The sequence below is a fragment of the Girardinichthys multiradiatus genome, chromosome 2 (genome assembly GCF_021462225.1).
Source record: "Girardinichthys multiradiatus isolate DD_20200921_A chromosome 2, DD_fGirMul_XY1, whole genome shotgun sequence".
NCBI classification, from domain to species: domain Eukaryota; kingdom Metazoa; phylum Chordata; class Actinopteri; order Cyprinodontiformes; family Goodeidae; genus Girardinichthys; species Girardinichthys multiradiatus.
In genome coordinates, this window is record NC_061795.1 from 45,566,204 (window position 1) to 45,586,120 (window position 19,917).

Below are 19,917 nucleotides of genomic sequence, written 5' to 3' on the forward strand. Positions count from 1 at the left end.
TTCCTGTTAAAAGGGAGTTTTTCCTCTCCACTGTCGCTACATGCATGCTCAGTATGAGGGATTGCTGCAAAGTCAACGCCAGTGACTGTCCACTGTCTCTACATGCTCATCCAGGAGGAGGGAATGCTACAAGTCACTGACTGGATGCAATCTGCTGGGTTTCCTTAGACAGAAAAACCTTTTATCCACTTTGAATAAATAACTGAATCTAACTGCACTGTTCAATGGTTAGGATTAATTGGAATGTATGTACCTGACTTTGTGAAGTGCCTTGAGACAACATGTGTTGTGAATTGGCGTTATATAAATAAAACTGAATTGAAAACTGAATTGAATTGTCCCATTTATCTAGCAGGAGGGGCCACATCCGGAGCTGGCCCAAGAGTGTATGGGGCTCTGAGCAGAGTTTTTAATTCTCCAAGCTTGTGTCATGAATGGTGTGGTGGAGGACCCCGGAATGCAGACAGACAGGAAGCATCGGTGGTGAGTAATATGATTTAATGAACAAAACTTACTTCGGAAGTTGATGGCAAAAACAGGCATGGACAGGCTTTGCATGAACAACAAGAACTGGCTGAAAACAGGGTGACATGATCTGAAATGTTTCCGCGAGGAATAAACAGAACAGATGTGTATATATGGAGCAAGAACCAGGTGAAACGAGGAGACTGAATGCTTAGTGCAGGTGAACCGAATGAAGCTGATTGAAAACAGACAAGAGAGAACAAAACGTGGCTGGAGCAAAACGGAGATTCTCGGATACAAACTAATAGAAACACAACTAGTAAATCATGAAATTAAAGCATCACCAGAAACATGATCCGAAAACCTAACAAAACATGAACTAAAGACAAAAACTAAAGCATGACCAGGAAAATAATCAGAAGCATGATTCAAAACCTATCTAGAAATAATAATAAAAACCCCAAAACACCCACAGATCGTGACAGCTTGATCGTCACATTTAACAGCATTCATGAAATAAACAGCAGTTTGACTTCTTCATTTGGCCTGGCAGCCGGGCCTCATACTCACAGTTTAAAGTCGGGTAAGATGGGGACAAAGAAACTGGTTGTGCTTCCAAGCAGAAAATAGTTTTTTCTAGATTTATTAGGACAATCAGCATGAAATATGTCTCCAACACAGACACTAGCACCAAATGAATAAACTAGCAACATAAAATTATAACAGTTAGCCTAATTATCAAACTATTGAGACTGTTTTCTTGTCTGACTACAGCTAGTTTATCAGTTCTTTTAAATAATAAATAAATGTTTCTCATTTAAAGGAAGTTTAAAGTTCATTTGAGTTTGTTGATGGTTTTGCAAAAAATAGAAAAAGGTGGTGTGAAAACGAACAGATAAAAAACAACATGGAAGGCTGTTATGAGTAGATACTGTGCCAAGCGGTTTCCCAATGCCTGAGCAGGAAGGGAAAAGGTCAGAGGACATTTCCCTCAATACATCAACTGAAGGTTCATCTTCCACACATTCAGATGGCAGAGTTCAGAGTGCAATATTTAGGTTTGCTCACATGGTCCAGCCCTGCTGCTCATTTTTAAGCCACTCTGTAACCCACATCCAAGCCGACTATTGTTTTATTGCCTCTAATCAGTGTCACATGAGTCATCCTTGCCTGCTCTGCTCTGTTTCTGGGATGTGATGGTGCCTCGGCCTTTCACGTGTCCACTTGAAAAACCAAGCAGACTCCAAGACAGAGACACTGAGGAAATTATACTACTCTGCAAACATAACTTGACAAAATGGTTTTGACTGCAATGTGTTATGAGTCAGAGGGAACCTGGATTCACAGAAAATTACAGTCCATGCTCTCCACTGCTCATCTTCAATCCTTTTTCTCTCTTTCTCAGTGCAGCATGGGAGGAGAAGGATGGCTATCAAAGGGCTGATAAAAACATGTTGCTGCAAGCTTCAAAGCACAGGTTGATATCAAAAGTGGGGTCAAAACGTCTTCGCCTTGCAGGGGAAGCAGCTCTGATTACAGGCGGTCCCACAGTGGAGACAAGCTGAAAGCCCCAACATGTTCATAAAACAAATGTTACATTAAACTTCAGATTTACTGCTAATCCAGGAGTTCTCAAATTCATACAATTAGTCTAAAAGTTATTTTAAGTTATTTAACAAATCCACACCTTTCAACACAATTACAATCTGTGATTATATGTCCTTATTTATTTATATTAGGTCTGCTATTAAAGTAGGTATACAAAATCTTAAGAACGGCAGCACAAGGTTCATGCATGAGAAGCTTATGAGATAAGACCCAGGAGCTCTTGAAGAGCAAAAAAACAGTAAAAAAAACAGTACAGTAAACTTTTCTTAACTGCGGAGGAAAAATGAAAGGTGGATATGTTTTGGTAGATTTTCTTTATTTTTCACTACAGCATAAAGCTAAAATATCGAGAATATATTGGAATAAATTGAAACTCTTCCCAAACAGGTTTAATATGCGTCGCATTTCAAGTTGTGTGTCCAAAGGAAGTATATCTGCTAAAAGAGAAATCTTATTCTAAAGTATAAAGTTACTCATTTAAACGAAGCATGGCTGTCAGAGGCCATTTTGTCCATAGCATTTTGACTTTATTTTTGACAAATCTTTTACACTTTTTTCTCATCTTTTCAAATGTTTTCTCATTATTTAAATGTTTTCTTGATTATTTAAATTTTTCTCATAGTTTAAATTTTTCTCATGGTTTCAAATTTTCTTTCATTTTAAATGTTTTTTCATCCTTTCAGTTTTACATCATTTAAAATGTTCTCATTACTTCAAAATTTTCCGACACTTTCAAATTTTTTTCTTATTATTTAAAAGTCTTTCTCATCATTTCCATTTCTTTCATTACTTAAAATATTTGTTATTATTTCAAATTCTTTCTTACCATTTCAGATTTAATTTTAAACGGTGAAACAACAAAAATATACCCTAACCCTCCATTTCTTTTCCAGTCGGCCCTAATGCCCCATCATAATCTGAGGTTAGGGTAATTCTCTGTCTGCTACATTTTCAGCACATTTGGCTGCATGTTTTCATGTGCAGACTTTGTGCAGAAGCTCAAATTTATTTTGATGCATCTCATTTTAATCAAATTTAACTGTGTAGACAGTATAATTATCAAAATAATTCAAATTTAAACAACATATCCTTAATAAGTCAGTCAGTCAGTCAGTCATTTTCTACCGCTTATTCCATAGTGGGTCGCGGGGGAGCTGGTGCCTATCTCCAGTAGTCTATGGGCAAGAGGCGGGGTTCACCCTGGACAGGTCGCCAGTCCATCGCAGGGCAAGATCCTTAATAATTGAATTATTTTAAAGCTGCAGTCAAACAAATAGCAGGATAGAAACAGATTTCATTTAGAGTTGCTGTTTTTGTTTATTACCTGTTCAGTCTCATCATATCTGAAACATATGGGCTTTGTTTTATTTATATTTCCATACCGGGTATGTCTATTTTTACATATAATTTATACTTAAAAATGCACAATTTTGTTTGCATTTTATTACATAGTATGCAAAAATAAATTTCTAGAGGACAAATGTTTAGAATAATTAAATATTCTAGATATTCTAGATTAAATATTCTAAAAACTAGTCAGTAGATTAATTGAAAGACATCCTTAATACAAACTGAAGACTATTTAGCATTTAATTTTTACACCAAAAAAACTACATGTGGAAACAAAAACAAAAAAACCTTCTGAAATAAAAGGAAATTTGTCGTAATCCTCTCAGGTGGATAAGGGTGTGTGAAAGACGAGGCTTTCAAGGCCAAAACGCTGGAGAGAAAACAGAGCTGTGCAGAAAAACAATTAATTCAGTGAGAAAGAGGGCTCCTTCCATGAAAAGCTTTAGCCTCAAGAAAAGAAGCCATTATGACTGTCTTCAGGGCTGGGGAGAGACAGCGCTAACGAGGTGACACTTCTCTAAGAGAAGGAAGGAAGGGCTGAGACATCGTCATCATCATCAGGCTGGTAAAAAGAACCCTGGCCTGGGTCAAGTTTAGCTAAAAGCTACCCAAACAGCAATTACCAGAGGCCTCAAACAAAGCATGACAGCAGGACAGAAGGCCAGTCAAAGAGTTAATGAGGCTCAGACCTGTTTCCTGGAGGAGACCGCCGTCTTCGGCCGACCCTGACGTCCTGTGCTCGCTGCCTCTGAGGTGTCCCGGCAGCTCATTCGAAGTGTGGTGGCGCCAGTGTCGGTGTGACTCGGTAGAGGGCTGCAGGGGCACAAACATCAAAATACATACTTGCTTTACAGGTGGTGAAGCAAAATAATGATGATCCTAAACTAAAGTCAAGGATATGGGACCAAAGAGTAAACACCGACAACACACAACATTGGAAGTAAAATGTATAATCACCTCCTTAACTGTAATATAAACTGTAATTAACAACTTTTTTATCATTTAATTTCACAAGACCAAGCCTGATTACTGCCAGACCTTTAGAATAAAAATAAATTGCTTAAGCAGCACCTGTCTGACAACATGAAGTAGGCTATAAGATCTCAAAGAACAACGCATCATGTACGTCATTTGAAGAAATTCAGAAACAGATGAGAAACAGTCACTCACATCTATCAGTCTGCAAAGTGTTACAAAGCCATATCTAAGACGTCTGGACTCCAGTGAACTACGTTGAGATTATCCGCAAATGGAGAAAACATGGAACAGCTGTGAACCTTTCCAGGAGTGGTCAACCTACCAAAATTACTCACAGAGGGCTTTAATTAGTCATCTACGAGGTCACAAAGGAAGAGCATCGGAACAACATCTTAAGCACTGCAAACCTCACTTACCTTAATAATGTAGTAAAACAAAAATAGACAGAGCACAAAATGTATTTATTGAAGAGCTCCAAGGCAAAAACCACAGATGAGCTAAAAGAAGAACCACCCCATATTTGCCACAAAGCATCCTGATGATCCATGGAAGTTATGTGCCCTGTTACATCTGACGCAAATCTAACACCATATTTTAGAAAACCCATCATACCACCAGTCAAACACAGTGCTGGTAGTGTGATGGTCTGGGCCTGCTTTGTTGCTTCAGGGCCTGGATGACTTGCTGTAATTGATGGAACCATGAATTCTGCTCTCCAGCAGAAAATCCTGCAGGAGAACATCCAGTAATCGGTTTGTGACCCTAAGCTCAACAACACTTGGGTTATGCAGCAGCACGATGATCCAAAGGAAAACCCGAAGAACAGTGGGTCACAGTCCTTTTAATTTAAACTCTGAGACTTTAATGCAATCACAGCTGTTCCTGTTGATGGTGGCAGGACCAGTTATTAGGTCAAAGAGACAATTACCCTTTACATAGGGCCACTTTGTTTTCTACAGCTTTGTTTTCCTTTAAATGAAAGCTTTAAAAATTTCCCTTTTGATCATGTTATCTGTGTCTAATATTAATTTTTTGGCGTATCTCAACCCTTTAAGTTTGAAACAAGCAAAACCAGAAGAAATACATCAGGGGAAATGCTTTTCCACAGCATTTTATTCCTACCAACTGCAAATGGCAAACTGAATCAGGTCCTGATAATGGGACATTTATTGCACTGGCGGTGACTTAAAAACATTGGCAGGCATTTCTCTAATTATTTGCATTCAATGTGGCTAATTGCACCAACACAAAGCCACAGTGATTAGTTTGCAGCACTGTTTGATGAGCGTATTACTCTTTACAAAGGCAATTGTGAATTAGTTGTCTCCGGTTCTTTAGCCTAACAGCACCCCAGTGGGCCCTCAGTGTTACACAACTGGCCAGCTGTGTTTGTGAACCATATTATTGCTTTGATTTCAAAAGGAGCCAGAAATGCAAACTACTCTGTTGGTCAGTTTGAGGCTATATTGTGTCCACTATAAACCTTCAAGAACAGCAGTGTCACCAGCCTCAGGGATGGCGGTGTCAGATCACCATGGACTGAGAGGGTGCCCGTCAAAAAACAAAGCCTGGGTCCCTAATGAACACCTTCAACCTAGAGGGAGATTTGCAGCCATCCTTTTGGACCAGCCAAATGCTTTCTGGAGAAACGTTTCATGGTCAGAACAGAAAGATTGAGCTATTTGGCCACAGTGACAAGATGTATGATTAGAGAAAGTTGGGCTGTCAAAACCAAGGAACACTCTACAACCAGTTAAGCATAGTGGTGTTGCCATAATGCTGTGTAGCTTTTTACTCCCAGTGGTTCATGTGTTTTGCACAAAGTTGAGATAATACTGAAGAAGGATATTCTTCCAAATTCTTTAATTTCACCTCAAATTACAGCTGCACAATACATCAAATCGCAATACAAATTTTGCATTTACAGTAGACTTCTTGGATGGAATATTTGGTATGTTATTGTATTTTAAGAGTTATGCATTAATGCTCTGCATCTCACTGATGTATTTGGCCAGAGTGATGGACGTTCCCTGGCCTTGATGCCGATACCTCATCCAGATTTATGTGACCGTGAAGCTAAAGCTTCAGAGTGATGAGGACATTATGATGGAAAACAAAGAGAAAAGTGAGGGAAACCATGGACTATGGGTGTTGGCTTGTCTCGATCATGTGTTTGTGAACCAGCAGAAGGACAATGACTGTGATCATCAAGTCAATGGGAGTCAGTTCCTCAAAGTCAGAAGAATTGGTTTTCAACCGGGAAACAAAAGGGAATCTTCCCTCAGGGTCAGAAGGTGAGTCTCTGTCTCAAGCAGAGGAGTTCAAGTATCCTATTGTATGAGAGGAGAGCTCAAGGTAGAGCTCCTGCCCTCGGCATTAAAATAAACTAGTCCAACACCACCACGCCACCTGCGCCCCCCCAGATCTATAGTCTCTGCAACTGGCTTTAGCCAAACGCAGCCAAACTGTGGTTTAGATGCACCTCAGGTTTTATTTAACAGCATTTCAGTTAACTAAAGCCGTTTTTACATGTGCAGGATGTCTAGTGGGTCTATGCTATTATTTTCATAATTGTTTGGTTTCATGTGTAATCCTGGCCAGCCTACCTGAGGTAGAGAACCCGTGCTATCAGGCCATACAGCACGATGGCGAGGAGCAGCGGGATGACGTAGAAAATGGCAAAGTCGATGAGGTAGATGGGGAGGTAGAGATCCCGTTTCACTCTATAGCCACACTGCACATGTCCATCCTGACCGACCTGGGCGTCAAATACAGACATGATGGAGACTGTGATAATAAAACAGGCTGCATGTAGTAATGGTTCACATCTCAACATAATAATACTGCTCTCAGACAAGGCTCAGGGCTCTTAAGCAGCCTGCAATTTAAGCAGCATTTGAACAAAACAGGTCATAAATGTTTCACCCACCTGCTGCGGACTCCTGCCTGTGCTAAAATACAGCATCTTCCTGTAATAGCTGAGTAAATAAGCTTGTAATTCAGCAGTGTATAAATACGTTTATACCCCATTCTGTGTATTATTAGTTTGATCTTATGATGACCAGAGTAAACAAAGGCCTGAAGCATGCCTTCTCTGCTTTCTGCTGCTTCATGACAGTTTGCTTTTAGTTTCCTGGTGGCTACATAAGGCTGTTACTGTCTAAGGAGAAATGTAAAAAAAAGAAAAAAAATCAATTAATGGACATTGTTTTCAAGTTAAAAATTAATATTCAACAATAAATGGGTCACATAAAACAAAGGCAAAGTGTTAATGCTCAGTATGATTCTCTGTTTTCACAATGACTCCTTCAAGATAATAATGCAAATATTAAATGGAAGCTAGTTTAATCCTAATGAATTATATAGAATAGAAATAGTCTTTATTGTCCCTCAGTTTGAAATTCAGGTGTACCTGCTGCAAGGTGAAAGGCAAATTGAAGCATGCAGATTAACACAAAGACAAAAGGAAGCCGCTTCTCTAAAAAAATACCTTGACTGCATGACTTAGGTTTTTTAAATGTCTTTTGGACAGATGTCAAAGTAGAGATTTTTGGTTATCATGCAGAGCACCATGTTTGGAGAAAACACAGCATATCAGCACAGGTACCTCATACCAACTGTCAAGTACAGTGGCAGAAGGTTGATAATCTGGGCTTGTTCCGCAGCAATAGAGCAATATCAGCAGGACAATAATCCCGAACTCTGCAGAGAATCTACAACAGAATGACTGATAAAGGAAAGAATCAGGAAGCTGCTGTGGTCCATTCAAAGTCAAGACCTTAACCTGATTCAAATGCAGTGGTGGGACCTTCAGAGAGCTGTTGGAAAGAATAGTGGGACTTAAGTCCTCCTCAAATCACTCCTAAGAGTTGTTGCTTCTAGGCGTTTTTCTACGAGCCATCATGGGGTGGACTTTTTGTTATGTGCTGCTGAATAAAAAGCATTCATACTTTATTTTGTGTGCCCACTTTTGATGATTTTAAAGTCAGCAGAAATCGAGTCAAAAAATTGTTTCAGACAAGCTAAGAACACCTCATCGTGCACAACTCTGACTTTTTCTTCTAAATCATAATAGAGATTGAAATGTTTGGCCTGGAACTAAATATGCGTTCAGTTAATATAAACAATCACCCTGACTGATCTAATAAATAATGGTCTCCACTAAAGTTATCATGTGGCTCATCTTCTGTCAGCGGCTGCAAACGTGGAGCTGCTGAGGAGTTTCTGTCTCACTCTGTTCGTCTCTGATTATTGACTCAATGCCAGACACCTGAGTCCCACCCTCTTCTATCTGTTGTAGAGAGGAACAGTTGGTTGGAAAGTTGCCACTGCACCTGCACCAATCAAATTAGATCAATTCCATATTCTGACAGGAGGACTGATGGGTACAAGGTGTCCATAGAGAAGGAGGTGCTGAGCAGATCCAGAACCAGGTAGAGATTTCAACATGAAAAAAAAAAGATTTTTTCTTTTGCACATAAACTAGAGCAGAGTGGAAAATAAATATATAAATACTGTCTGAATATCCCAAATGTTTTCAATTTTTCTAACCTGAATGTCCACCAGGAAGAACCACAGCATACAGTAGACACAGGTGAAGATCCAGACCCCCGCTATGATCCGTTTAGCACGCGACACCGTGCACACGGTCTGAGCCTTGATGGGATGGCAGATGGCGATGTACCTGCATGTGAGGAGGAAACACAAGGTCAAAACATCTGTGGGTTCACTTGTTTTTATTTCAATAACGTAGATAGCACTCAGCCGTTAATACAGCAGAATCAGAACAGAACCCCGGAGCAGGTATAATGAGTGCTTTGTCGACATGCTGTGTGAAAGCCCTTTCTTTCATTATTCACACACACAGATGTCATTAAAACTGAAACTGCACACAGAGGTCAGATCATTACTAGGTGTTTCTCTTTAATCTTCTGAGCTCTGGCGGCACAGAGAGCAGGAATACGGATACTGACTGGAAATGTGAGGGGATTCATAGTTTAATCATTTTTCAGGTTCTTCTCCACAGAAATCCCATCAGCAGAAACATGCTCTCTTATTAAAACACAACCTGATGGGAGGGTCTGGCATGGAATAGAGAAAATGTGGGAGTTGAGTCTGAAGCTGGAACTGTTGTCAGATATCAGATTAAATGTGCAAAAAGAGAAGGCCAGAATTACATAGCTTCACTGACAAGAACATGTATTTAATGAGGGTGTGTGCATCGAATTCATTATTATTATTATTATCATAAATACACTGACAATTCAATAAAACTCTTACTAATATTACCACCAATTATTATTATTATTTATTTCACAATAATAAGAATTATAATAAAACAAAAATGTGAATATAATAAAATAAAAGAAATTGAAATTTTATAATATTATTAATAATACTAATAATGACAATGGTAATAATAATTATCTTATTTTAAAAATGTAAATAAGCAGATACTTAAATAAAACTCTTACTACTACTACCACCAATATTTGTTTATTTATTTATGTCACAATAACAATAATAATAATAATAATAATAATAATGTGGTTGTTGTTTTTATATCAATATTAAATAGAAATAAATACATTAAAGAACGACATAAATTAAGTCCATTCTCAGCTCTCTGAGCTCATACATTAGGTCTCTGGTGAAATAAAATAAACCGGATAAATCGGCAGGGGCGGAGCCAGGGGGTGGCCATGGCCATCATAAGCCAATCTTTGGCCACCCTTGCAGGCACCCCAAAAACAAGCAGTTCCCCTCCAAAACAGATGGTGGCAGCAGTTATATTCTAAATCTCTAACACAATTATAATAGAACAAGTGGTTTTGGTTCAAGTTCACAAGATCATTAAAGGCAGCAACTACAGAAAGACTGTGGAACACGGTGCAATTTCTCTCATCTTCCTCTGCTGCAGAAGAGGTCAGACTGAGAGTTAAGTTAGAAAGCCAAAAACATTCATTTACTTTGAAAAGTCTTCTATTTTCATTTAAATAAAAACAAAAATGGCTGGTGTCCTAACCCGTTATGTGCACTGCACATAACTGCCATTGTGAAAGGGCAATGTGTTATGTGTGTGTGCTTGTTAGCTCATAAACAGCCCCTGAACTGAAAGGGACATCTTTTATCTCCTTTTTCTTCTGAAAGACAAATAATGTGCTGTGCTCCTGTTATTTTTTTATTTAAGGTGTTTTCCATAAAAGCTGTAAACAACTTCATGGTGTCCCTGCTGTTTAGAAGAAAACAGTGCAGTTGAATTAAGGTGAATTAACCACATTGATGATATACTAGCATGAAAGATGACTTGTTGGAACTAGTTTTGCCAGTTCTGCAAGAGAGAGAGCGACCACTGCTGCTCTAACCACAGAAAGAAGGGCACGACGCGTGGCATAGCGCTAGAGTGCGCTAGAGGCTTCAGTCCCGACCCCGGCCAACTGTGCTACATGTCTTTACTTTTAAATAACAATAAAAATAAAGGCCACTAGTGCCAAAAAATTTAGTCTAAAATCAGTTTTTGGACACCCCTCAGTGAGCAATGGTCTCAGTCTGGCCACCCCAATAAAACCTTTCTGGCTCTGCCTCTGTAAATCGGATGTTTGCCATCTGGTTTCCCTGTAACCTACATTGCTGTATTTTATAGAATTAAATCCTTCATTATTTTAACCTGAGACATAATTCAGCACATGGACATTTAATAAATCTCTTATTTGGAACATTTAAAAACATGCAAGAAACTGTTATGGTTAGCCTACGGTCAATTATTTTGAAAACTGATGATACATAATATTTATCATATCACAAGTATATATTTGGAACTCAAAGAAAATTTTTTTTTTTTTAAAAGCCTAGGATGTGTAGATGATCATTTGAATGCCCTGAAACTGTTTTTGCTATGATGCAGTTAGTATAACAGCAAACACTGATGTTAGAGGTGATTATCCATCATTTAATACAAATTTTCAGCTAGAGAGACATTAGTGTGGTTATCATTATTACAGCCAACATGAACAGTTTAATAGGAGAATATATGTACAGATGTCTCAGGCAACTAAATTAAATGCACCATTTCATATGAGCTTCACCTGCCTGCGTTCTGTGGCTTACATACTTACTTTCACTCATGTTTACATGACATACAGTAGACTCATGAGACTCAAGACCCCAGACCATGACTCTGAGTCAAGTCTCAAAGTTTTAGAGAGCAAGTCAAAGTCTTGCTTTTGTGACTTCAATCCAAAGAATTTACCTGATTCTCCAAACTGAGTTCACCTTGACCTCTCTATTTTACAGGGAAGATACTGACTGCTCAGAAATACTCAATACAACTTCGCCTTAAAATACAGAAAAAAAGAAACCTACGCAAACATTTACCATTTGAAGTGCTTTCTGGACAAACAACATAGAAAATCTCTGTAATTATTTATTTTATTTAACAAGTCATGAAAACACATTAAAAAACCTCATCCAGTGTTTTAATATAAACTCACTGAAAAGTAGTAGAATTACAGGTAAATAAATCAAAGATATAATTTTATTGTGTTTGCTTGCATTGCAAATTAGTTTGAGCTCTCATGGTTAAAGTGCTGTTGGTCTGCTGAGCACCATTGACCTCATACCTCCTGTTTCCATCTTTTATATCTCAGACCCTGACATTTCTCATGGTGTGCAGAGAATCCACTTTATCTGCCCCATCTCTGAACAATCACATTGTTTTTACCATCAGTAAAGACCCAGCCACTCGTTTCATAACATTCAAAAGATAAAAATAAATGTCAACAGCAGCTCCCTCTCACCTCTCCACGGTGAATGCAGTGATGGAGCATGAGGACACATTGATTCCCAGGTACTGAAGGTAGGTGATTCCCAGGCACCCGGCGTGTCCATAAATCCAAGTCCCCGTCAGGCTGTCGGACACGTTGGGCAGCCCCGCCGCCACCAGCACCGTTAGGTCGGCGATGGCCAGGCTCACCAGGTAACAATTGGTGGGCGTCCTCATGTGGCGGGTCGTGAGGACCACAAGGACCACCATGATGTTCCCCACGATGCCAACACAGCAAACCAACAGGACCAGGAACACTGAAACTGTCTTGTACTCCAGCGAGTCGGAGACAGCGACAGTGGAACTGAGAGAGATGTTGGTCGGGGTGTCAATTCTCACACTGAGGTTGTGGGTCATGTCTGCGCGTTTGTTAATCAACAGCAATGCTTATTTAATCTGAACTGGGTAATAAGAGTTGTGACCCGCTAACTGTTGCCATGTTTTCTTCTTCTTCATTTGGAGAAATTCTTCTCCTGTAGAGCCAGGCTGAAATGTTTTTGTTGTTAAGATTTCACTAGTGTCCGATTCATCCCCAGAGCCGAATCTTGCAAAGAAACAGCTGTTCATTTGCTCTGAGGAGTCAGTATGTATGTACTATTTAGTTCTGTTGTTTTGTTTGATGGTGAGAACTGAATCTATCCCAACACGTCCAAACACGCCTAAGACCAGGAAGTTACCTGTAAACAGAAAATGAGTCCAGTCAATGGAACAAAATACGGTTGGATTTCCTTGATTTCAGCCTCTGTACAAATCAGATTATATAAAAAAAAGACACATTGCAATCATTATTCATTAAACAAAGACAAAGCTGAAATGGAAAAGATGTGGGTGAAAAAAGGTGTGTTAACACAATGCCAGGGCAGAGAGACACCTGCAGAAGGAATTGTTTCTGCCCATCAATCTGGGAAGAGTTATGAGGCGTTTCCAAATTATCTGAAGCCCACCGTTCTACAGCACCGTTCTATACTATTCACAAGACAGCAGCCAATTTTCTTTGGAGTGCATGCCCCAGCAGATTGGCTACAAGGTGCAATTCTCAGGGAAATGACCAAAAAAACAAAGAGCTCTCTGCTAAATGCTAAATTTAATCAGGAGGCAATTAGAAAAATGGTCACTTTGAGTTGCTTGTTTTTGAAGGAGAAAGCCTTTTCTGTCAAGTATGGTGGAGTGGCGCCGATAGTTTGGGCTTGTTTAGAAGCAACAGGACATGGGCTCCTTGCAAACAAGGAGTAGACCATGAACTTCCTTGTATACAAAGGTTTAGAGAGTCAAATGTGAGGTCATCTGTCAGAAAGACAGCTGAAGTTTGGGTCAAACTGGGTCATCTTCAGGACAGTGGCTAAAAATCCTCCTGGGTCTATGTGAGAAATTAAGGTCATTCAGATAATGGCTGCTGTGAGTTACGATTACAGGAGGTTCTACAAGCCACTGGATAACGAGGTACTAGGTTGATTCAAACCTAACATCTGCAGAAGAACCAGTCATGAAGGCGTTGCCATTGTTTTCATTTGCATCTTGCTAGATAAACACTCTAAAATAGTCTAACATTGGCACTTGTATGCTCACAATCATTCTTTTCCTAGAAGATACTTTAACTTTTCTGTTCACTACCATGGACCATGTGGTCAGGTGGATAGGCCGCCAGTTCATCAGACACTCAATTTAAAAAGACCAGTTAACCTAACCGTCATGTTTTTGGAACGTAGGAGGAAGTCAGAGTACCCAGAGAGAACTCACACAAGCACAGAGAGAATTGCAAGCATCATGCAAAAAGATCCTAGGCTGGGATTTGAACCCTCTGGCAAACTGTGCCACCAAGCAGCCGTTCCAAAAATCTAACTGTTGAAAATATTTACCTTCTTGCTATCGCAGTTTTATTGTTTCATGTGGTAGTTTGTTGCAGGACACCTGGTGACCATCTGATGTGGCGTGAAGGACTGAGCCTGAATGAAACAATCTCTCAGATGACTAAGGGAAAGGTCAGACAGCCTAAAAATGTTCACCAGTAGAAATCCTCACCCTGAACATTCAGGATGATCTCAGACATCATTGCCATTTTGTCCTGAACTTTGTTCAGTTGTTGGTTCCTACAGTGGAACAGGAGAGGCTCAAATCAAGGACTAAACTCCAGCAAAAGGTTCCTGCTGTCAAAACGTGGCTATAACTTGACATATCTGGCTGTGTTCTTAGTCAACAATCTGTCCTCTGCTAGTTCATAAATTAGTCCTCCTCAAGCCCTTACATTAAAACCCTAGCCCAATTAAATTGTGTCGTGAGGAGTCTGCAGCTATACATTATTGCCAATAACAGATCTGTTACCTTCAACAAGCTGCATGGATGACTCTGATTCCTTTTCCTCCCAGTTGGTATCCTCTCCATTCCAGAGATCTTAGGCAGGCTGAGATGTTCCATGATAGAAGTTCTAGAAAAGAAAACATCTTTACCAAAGCAGCAATTAAATGTTTTTTTTATTTATGTTTATATTTTTAAAATTTCAATTTACAAAATTGTTTTTCCCTTTGTAAAAGTTAGACGATTCATATTGTTCTAAAGCCTTTAGTTAATTTTCCTTAGCTTTCGCAATAAAACATTTCATTTACTAGACGTTTATGAAATTGATCATTTCTTTTTGTCTCTAGACAAATTTTATTTTGGAGCATCAGGGGCAAAACTGTCTCTTTAATTTGCAAAGGATGCTGACCCCTCCCCCAGGGTAAGCAGAACTAGACCGAGATACTAAGTACAGGAGAAAAGCCAAAGCTTTAAACCTCAAATGAAGAAAACGTTACCATCTGCATGAAGAGCTGCACGTGGTCTGCAACTTTACTCACTGGATAGGCTCTGAAACCTGAATGATTGTTATTGACTTCCTGTCAGCTTTGTCCAGTTTGAGCACTCTACTCCGAGTCTCCATTGTCAGAGTTACTGATCACCAAGTGCTTCATACCTTCCCCAGTAAGCCCGTAAGACTCCAGAGATCAGCAGATGCTACCAGCCACTGGACCAAGCTCATGTTCATGGAGACAATATTGGTCTCAATGTTGATACTGTCAACATGTGAAACTCCTGACCTGACAGCTCATCATCAGATAACCGCTCAAACAAGTTGTGCAAGTGTGCTGAATAAAGTGCTTCGTGAACTGAAGGGTCTTTGACTTCTTCATGTGTCCGTTTGTTGAATGTTTTGTTAAAAGGACATGATTAAAATCTGGCAACGTTTTTAGGTTAAAATGTCTATCCACAAAAACAGCAACCAGTATTCATCAAAATGCCATCCTCTGGCACGGATTATTTATATGTCCTTCACTAACGATTTATCATGAAGAATGGTTATGGGGTCACTAAGTGCTGGAAAACCTTCCAATGGTCTGAGACTTTGCATCGGTTACTAGCTTTTTATCTCTTCAGGGGAGTCCTCTAATGGACTCCTGCAATGCCAGCTTTGTGGAAAATCTCTGCAGCACAATTGGAGGGAAATGCTTTTTAAAAGAAGGCTTATTAATATTTACTGCTGGCAGAATGGAGGTCATCATTTCTTTTAAGGTGAATGAAAACAGCTGTGTGGTTTTAACAAAAAACAACTCTGAGCAGAAAGAAACAATTTGACTTAGTTACAGATGAACCCTTTGATTTCACATCCTAATGAATAGTTAGACTAAGGTTAAGTGCAGCTATTTAAATGGGCACAATGCTTTTAGAGCTGTTTTAGTTTAGAAACTCTGTGCCATTCATGGCAGCAGATCTTCTGATCTGACAGCTAAAAGGTAGATCTCACAATTATGTGAAAGACAGCAGAGTGCATAACTTTCTTCACATGCTTCTTACTATGAATAAGTGTTGTTTAAGTGCCTGATTGTGTGACTCAAAGAAAGCTAACCAGAATCCTGTGGGGCATAAATTTAAAAGTCAGAGCTGAAGCCAACTCTAATGAAATCCACAATGAATCCTTCTTAAAAAGCAATTTTCAAAAGTCCTGAAATACTGCACTCAAAGCATTATAACATTTCACGGGTGCATTAAGATCCTTTCGACATGACAATCTGACAAAACAAACGAAAGCAAATGATTATTCCTCCTCTCCTAATGCACTTCTGATGCCTCCTAGTGCATGTCTGATGTTACAGCCACATTTCTAAAATCCTGCATGGCAGGAAAGGAATCTGAAAAAGCACACTTTTCACTTTTAACAGCTTAAATGGTTTTCAGGTTCCTGGAGGGGAAAGTGTTTTTCATTTAAAGATTGTTTGTTTTGAGGGTTTTTATTCAGCTGAGAGCTGATTAACCAGCATGCAACACTTTGAAACTCCACCAGGTTCCGGATTGCACTTTTTACTTATCTCTCAGCCTGAGAGCGCGCACACAGAGCGAACGGCAACCTCCTGAGGGCTGCCTCTAATAAATTGAGGTGGATTCGAAATGAAAAGTAATCTAGTTCCACTATTCTGCCGTCAATCAGACTACAGTCACTCTCTGTTCCATTACACATACACAAGAAGTGATTTCCTCTGACTTTCTGGCCAGCAGGTACATTTGGCAAACTGAGAGGTGTCAGAAACTCTAAATGGCTCCTGTCATTGCGCGCTTCACCCACACGGATGACTTTACAACATGAGAAAGTAACGGCTAGAATTAGATACCGACCTCTAATTAACATTTTTATGACATTTTAGGGATTTTGGCATTTAGTTTTGCTGAATAATGAGTGCAGAAATAATGAGAGGGATTTTGTTCAACTGGGTTCATTTGGCTTAAATACCACATAAAAATCAGCAGCATCACAGTTACAGCATGTTAAACAAAAATGTCTGCAAATGTCCTGTTAGAAGACAGCTGCCCATTCATGTCTCAGGGGATGACAAGCATCTGTAGATCATGTCTCCAGAGGAAAAAGAAAACAAACCTCCATGGGCTGAGACCTGCTGCAGTCTTACTAACTCCACCCCATGACCCAGCAGCTTGCAGAACCGCCCGTAACTCTCAGTAGTGGTTTTCTGTGAATGTTCAAACGGTTGCATCGTTTTTTTTTCCAGCCATTCTGTTGAAGATCTGTTGCTGTGTTTGGGAAAATTCTCCTGTTATTGACCCTGTTTGGACCAACTCACATTTGACTCTAGAATACTTGATATGCAAATGAGTGGATGGACGACTCTTTGATGCAAGGTGCACAGGTCTTGTGGCTGCAAGACAAGCCCAAACCATCAGCCCTCCACCACCATGCCTACCAGTCATGGTATGAGGACCTTTGTGCTGACATCCATTGTTTGATTCTCTACAACATAGTGCTGAGCATGATGGCCAGACATCCCTATTTTGGTCTCACATGTCCAAAGGAAATCATACCAGAAGTCTTCAGAAGTGCCGGATTCATTTTAGAGAGAAGAGGCTTTCTCCTTCTACCCTTACAAATAAGTCATACTTGTTCAGATGTTTTCTAAGATCTTGTCATGAACTGTAACATTTCACATGCTAACTAAGACCTGAAGAGTCTGAAATGGAGCTCTTGGGTGTTTATTGTTCTCTGAGCATCGCAGGCTTTGACCTTAGGGTGAATCTGCTGAGATGATACGCTGCGGTGTCAAAGATTTGCCACTTGTGAATAATCCTTAGACTGATTGGCATCAACAGCTGCTTCTCGGAGATCATTGCTGATGACCTCCAAGAAGCACCTCAACTTTGGTATGATGTTAACACACACCTACAGGCTACAGAGTGGCAAACCACCAAAACTCCTACTATTATAGAGGTACCACACTGATGACAACCAGTTCATCAATAGATTTGATCAGCAGCACCTAATTTCTCTTTTAATTTCTTTTCAAGCAGCAAGCAACACTTACTTGTTTTTTGTTGTTGGTTTACAAATGTATTAGTTTTTCTGTAAATAAATAGAGACACTGTTGGTTACTTGAATGATGGTAATTGTGATCTTGGCAATTTGAGGAGCAGCTCACCCAAATTCTCTTTGAGCCGTCTCAGCAGGAGAGACTATATAATGAAATCTAATCTGCACCTCCTTTAAGTCTATAACCTTTTCACTCTGAGTAGCAGATGTTAAGAAACAGATGCAAAGTTACTGCTGGATTTGTAATGAACAGGGTACTAAACACCTCTATGTGTTTTTGATCTTTGTTGCCTGCTTACATCGGGATGTGGCGTTGGTGATGTCACACTGAATATTTGCATTGCATCTCTCAAATTCAGCTTTTAACCATTTTGAGCAAAAACCAAGTCAAATATCCATCATCCACCATTTGCACTTAAAAGACTGAATAAATAAGAATCTTATCTACAAAAACAAAATGCCCAGTTGACCTAAAATAAATGTTGCTTTAAACTAAAAGAAAATTAGAAATTGAATGCAGTACATTTTGTCTGCTCACATTAAGAAATACTAGTGTGATGACAGAACATACTCTACCAAATGCAGTTAGAAATGAATCTTATTTGTAGTAATTAATTTAATCTGAGTGTGCTGTTTTAAATAACGGTACAGTAATATATTCTTATGGTGTACAGTCTCTTATTCTTAGTTTTTATATTTTTACATTGCGTGAATCTTCATGTTTCCATTTGCCTTTATTTTGCTGCTGATGCACATGAATTTCCCCACTGAGGGACAATAAAGGATGTTTTTATTCTTTTCTATCTATTCTAATTCAGGTGGAAATCACTAAATCTGACCGACATAAAAAAGTAGCATTTTTGAAATTTTTAAACACTTAAGTAAGTCAAATTTTAAACATGAAGAAAAACAAAATTGTGCACAAAGAGAGGACATTTTTTTGCATATGTCCGACTGAGGTAAATTTGGCTTACCTGAGCAGCAATCCCTAAAGACCAGCCATATCTTTTAGGTGAGAGATCCTCCATTCTTTTTCAACTCTTAGGTTTTTTGTTTTTTTGTCAAAACAATAAAAACTTTGCAGGAAATCGTGATGGCTCCACTTTTTCCAAAGTGAGCTGAATTCAAGTTGTGTGACTACTTGGCTAAATGTGTTGTAATGCAGCGAAAAGAAGGATAGGAAACAAACTGAAAGACAGAAGATTTCTGAACCTGCAGCTGCTGCATTAATCAGTGCCGAGTGACAGTTAAGCTGCTGTGGACTCCATGTTTGGTCCATTCAGGTGAATGGGCAAGTAAAAGTAAATGAGACAACAGAGCAACAGTTTAATTATGCTCAATTAATTCCAGAATCGTTTGAAGTCTAAAGTCATTAAATTACCTGAAATTAAAACAGACATCTCAGAAACAGCTCTGTCCATTGTTTTAAATTAGAAGAAATATTGGTTTCCTTTCTCTAAAAGCTTTATTTAAAAACAATATGTATTCAAGACCTGACAGCAAAAACTTTAAATAATTTTGTCTTATTTGCAGGAGATTAGAATAAACTCACCTGATCAGCGTTTACATCCTCTCTGATTCATTCAGAATTCTCTCTAATCCCGTTTTTACTCTCCAAATTAATTTCTCCTGACTGTTTGTGTGGTCAGCAGCTGTTTACAGCACGCTCTGCAACACAGCCATTCTTCAACTGTTGTCTACATGATGAGAACACACAGAGTAATGCTGCTACTGGCTGTAGGCTGACACACTCAAACACACTCACACAGGAGGCAGACCTGGTGCCTTCAAAATAAAAGCACGTTTCTTTATTCATGTTGCAGTTATGATGCCGTAGATGAGTACAAAAATA

General features: G+C 39.2%; 1 protein-coding gene across 3 annotated transcripts in view; it reads right to left on the reverse strand.

Moving 5' to 3' along the window:
- Positions 1 to 19,816, reverse strand: part of trhr2 (thyrotropin releasing hormone receptor 2) — a 35,793-nt gene extending 15,977 nt beyond the window's left edge. Inside the window, exons 1-8 of one of the 3 annotated variants that reach the window (XM_047382513.1) lie at positions 19,618 to 19,816; positions 14,543 to 14,645; positions 14,243 to 14,310; positions 14,080 to 14,166; positions 12,198 to 12,900; positions 8,953 to 9,085; positions 7,008 to 7,159; positions 4,113 to 4,236 (exon numbers count right to left, since the gene is read on the reverse strand). In XM_047382513.1, the coding sequence (XP_047238469.1) occupies positions 4,113 to 4,236; positions 7,008 to 7,159; positions 8,953 to 9,085; positions 12,198 to 12,580 (792 nt within the window). In that variant the 5' untranslated portion in view covers positions 12,581 to 12,900; positions 14,080 to 14,166; positions 14,243 to 14,310; positions 14,543 to 14,645; positions 19,618 to 19,816. The remainder of the gene's footprint in view (positions 1 to 4,112; positions 4,237 to 7,007; positions 7,160 to 8,952; positions 9,086 to 12,197; positions 12,901 to 14,079; positions 14,167 to 14,242; positions 14,311 to 14,542; positions 14,646 to 19,617) is intronic. The other 2 variants (XM_047382521.1, XM_047382508.1) reach the window with 2 other exon arrangements.
- Between the last annotated feature and the right edge of the window lie 101 nt (positions 19,817 to 19,917).